At 48.8% G+C, this 3,840-nt stretch overlaps 1 protein-coding gene across 1 annotated transcript; it reads left to right on the top strand.

The window, feature by feature from the left end:
* Positions 1 to 3,357, top strand: LOC311002281 (neurogenic differentiation factor 2-like; the record flags this gene model as incomplete). The annotated part of the gene is given in 6 exon segments (XM_083993600.1): positions 1 to 105; positions 107 to 219; positions 221 to 233; positions 237 to 302; positions 2,253 to 2,257; positions 2,259 to 3,357. Coding segments are annotated over 6 exon segments (1,401 nt in total).
* Positions 3,358 to 3,840: the final 483 nt, after the last annotated feature.

Here is a 3,840-nt window from a genome sequence, read left to right as displayed (position 1 = left end):
ATGGGCCTGGCATCAGAGCTGGTATGTAACCCATCCAGTCCTGCCTCTGACGTGCCACACGGCTCCCTCCACGCGTTTGGGCTGGGGATAGCAGCAGCAGCAGCATCAGCAGCATCAGCAGCAGTATAGAGACAGAGCAGGGTGGCAGAGGAGGAGAGAGAGGTGTGAGAGCTCAACTATACACAGCAGCGCCTGCCTCGCCTGCACAAGCATCCGTGCAGGGCGTGTGGATGTGATGCCCACCCGGAGAGAGATGGTGTAAACAAACCCGCTTCGCCCCGTCACTGAGCCCCACCACGGAGGTAAGGCTACACGCACATTTCCAACACAATTACACCACATACAGATACAGATCTAGGTTTGTGTTTGTCTTTGTGTTGATGCCTGTTCTGATAGTGTTTCACTTATAGACATGCAGGGACAGTCTAATTGCATGCGTTTAATCTGTTTAAGAATAAGGGACTGTTTCTCTTCGCAGGCGACGCGCTCAAAGAGGTTTTTTTTAATCCCTTCAGGCTCTTTATCGATGGTTTTATCGTTGACATTGATTCACTAACGTTTAATTTGACTTGATAGCCTAATTTTATATAAATCCATATTCATCCCTATGTCTGGCGCCTTTTATTGCCACTTGCACTGGGTCACTTTAGAAAAACAGAGCCGGACATTGTATTTTATAATGTTTTATTTGTGTGTACGCGCACGCTCTTGTATGTGCGTGCGTGCGTGTTTGTGTGTGTGCGTGCGTGTGTGTGTGCGTGTGTCTCTGTGTGTGTGAAAAAGAGTGCATGCATGCATGTGCGTGTGTGTGTGTATGTATGTGTGTGTATGTGTGTGTGCGCACGACGCGCTTCAGAGCACCGTGGGGGTTGAATTCTCCGTAGAGATACACAGGCTAATTGACAAGGTATTGGTTGGCATTAATTACATTGTGCTTACAAGATTAGAAAAAAAATACGTCCTCCTACGGCCTCCACGCGCACAGCTGAGCCCAGAATACAGGGGAATATGATGGGATGGGATTATACCTTTTAAATTAAACTAGTCTATTTAGGGGGGGATCACTGGTCAACAAGACACCGTGGATTTGAACCGGAAAACACACCAAAAGAACCCTAAAATGTGATGTTAAAACATGGCATTTTAGCTTTCTATCAATATATTTTATTTAAAGAAATCAAAGGCGTCTGTGAAATTAAAAAAGATCTTGATCACTGCATGTCCTGTTCCTCAAACGTGAGTTTGAGCAAAGGAAAACGTCAGGTGACATTTAATCTGTGGCCTGCGTGAACCTGAGTGGTTTCCAATATGAGATTCTGATCTGCACGTTTCAATATTATGATTTCTGAAATGTCTCTAACTGAATTATGTGTATTAGATAATTAAAGAGGTTTAGTTGTATAGGGGCTCTATAAAATAAAACTTAATGGACAGAGGTAGAAATGTTTGGGAGTGTATATAGTGTGCAGTGTATAAAGCCCCCCACCCCTGTGCTGGAATTCCTCCAGGTTGGTAATTTATAGGACGGGGGAGGGACCGCACCCTTAATGCGTCCCTGGGGGGCAGCACCGCTCCCTGTGCCGGACTGCTAGAGGGGACAGACCGAGGCTCATGTGGAGGCCGAGGCCGGTGGCCCATGCATGCAGACTGTTGCTGCACTCCATTAAAAATGATCAGATTTTACTACAGGATATTTCAAACAACATGCTCTACAGTCTACAAAAAACATCTACAATATTTAGACATTTAAAGGCCCAAATATATGAAGAAAGTTCAGTTTAACTGCATTATGAATTATCCGGATCCTCATCAGATTTATGAGTAAAACTGTTATTTCAATAATTCCTCCGGTGACAAATCCAGTATTTCCTATCTTGGTTCACTCTGTCCTCACCCGGACATTGGACTTATTGGACCAGCCTTATTCCCCAGGGGATGAAAGGGATGTCAGTGTCTTATGCATATGTACAGTTAATATTTAACCAGGTTATAGGCTGAAATTTAAAAAAAAAAGAGGGATGAATTTCTGACTTGGCCTTAAAATTTAAACACAGAATAAAACCACGCACACTTTGAATGGTGCATTAAACTTTAACGGAATAATCGTCTGTTTCCCTCTGGACAACCTGGGCTCCTGTGGGATCTCTTCTTGATGCGGGGTCTCTCGCTCCCCCCTGCACCTATAGGCGCGTGAACAGCAGCAGGAGATGCAGAACAGCAGGTCTGATTGAAGTGTTGCTCGTCTCTTGCAGGTTGCTTGCCACAATGTTGAGCCGTCTGTTCAGCGAGGTGCTGCCGGACGTCCAGAGGCTCGCGGCCGACTGGGTGGAGGACAACGAGAGCGAGGACTGCAAGCCTAACAAGGACGATGAGCACGAGCGCTGTCACCTGGGGGATGACAACCTGGACGGGCCGCTGGAGGGAAGCAGCCGCGCGGAGTCCGAGATGGCCGGGGACGACGATGACGACGACGACGACGACGATGAGGCCGAGGAGGAAGAGTGCGAAGATGAGAACAGCGGAGACAAGCCCAAGAAGCGCGGCCCAAAGAAACGCAAAATGACACCGGCGCGCGCGGAGCGCTCCAAAGTGCGTCGGACCAAGGCGAACGCGAGGGAGCGCACGCGCATGCACGACTTGAATTCCGCGCTGGACAATCTGCGCAAAGTGGTGCCCTGCTACTCCAAAACCCAGAAACTGTCCAAGATCGAGACTCTGCGGCTGGCCAAGAACTACATCTTAGCTCTCGGGGAGATTTTACGCAACGGGAAACGTCCAGATGTGGTGGCCTACGTGCAGATGTTGTGCAAGGGCCTGTCCCAGCCCACCACCAACCTGGTGGCGGGCTGCCTGCAGCTCAACACCAGGAACTTCCTGACTGAACCGTGCTCAGACGGAGCGCGCTTCCACATGCCCAGCTCTCCGTTCTCCGTGCACCCCTACTCCTACCGCTGCTCGCGCATCTCCAGCCCGCACTACCAGCCCGGCGCCGGCGCGCTCAACCTGCGGAGCCACGCGTACGGACCCGGGTACGAGGCCGCGTACCCGCCGGGAGGGACCTCTCCGGACTACAGCAGCCCGGACTACGAAGGCCAGCACAGCCCGCCCGTGTGCCTGAACAGCGGTCTGTCCGGGAGGCAGCAGGAGTCCTCGGAGACAGACAGGAACTATCACTACTCTATGCATTACTCCGGACTGACCACGTCTCGGCCCGGCCACAGCCTACCTTTTGGGCCCTCGAGTGCGCGCAGTGGCGGTGCTGCGCATTCGGAAAACATTCCCCCTTTCCACGACGTGCACTTGCACCACGACAGGGCTCCTCAGTACGAGGATCTCAACGCTTTTTTCCACAACTGAGCCGGTGCACTGCGGCCCAGTCAGTCTGTCAGGCTCATTGACCTTCTATTGACAATCCTATAACGTGTAATATTGTTTTGGAAAAAGAAGAAGAAGTGTCTCTGAAAGGATGAGAGCTGGACGTGATGGAGAGAGTCCTCTGATTTCCTTCTGTATTCTACTGATGTCATCCCTATACTGTTGTACATCCTATCACAGTGTGTCCACTATTATCCTGTATGCAGAACGAGTGCAATTGACAAAAACGATGTATAGGCCCACGAGAAACATGTTATGACACGAACAACAGAAATAAAAAATGTTTTATAATTGTCTGAAATGATGGAATTTATCATGTGAGCATCAATTATGTTTCCCGGAAATAATCTTAGAATAAAAGTGTTGAAAATACAAAAAATAAAAGTCTCCACTTAAATTAATAACCTCATTTGAAATAATATGAGTATAATTCTTTTCCATCTTTTCAGGGATCCTATTTATCTT

Source organism: Trachurus trachurus (assembly GCF_905171665.1).
Source record: "Trachurus trachurus genome assembly, chromosome: 19".
Classification (NCBI taxonomy): Eukaryota; Metazoa; Chordata; class Actinopteri; order Carangiformes; family Carangidae; genus Trachurus; species Trachurus trachurus.
Note: the sequence above shows the minus strand (reverse complement) of the source record. Positions and strands in the feature narration are given on the sequence as shown.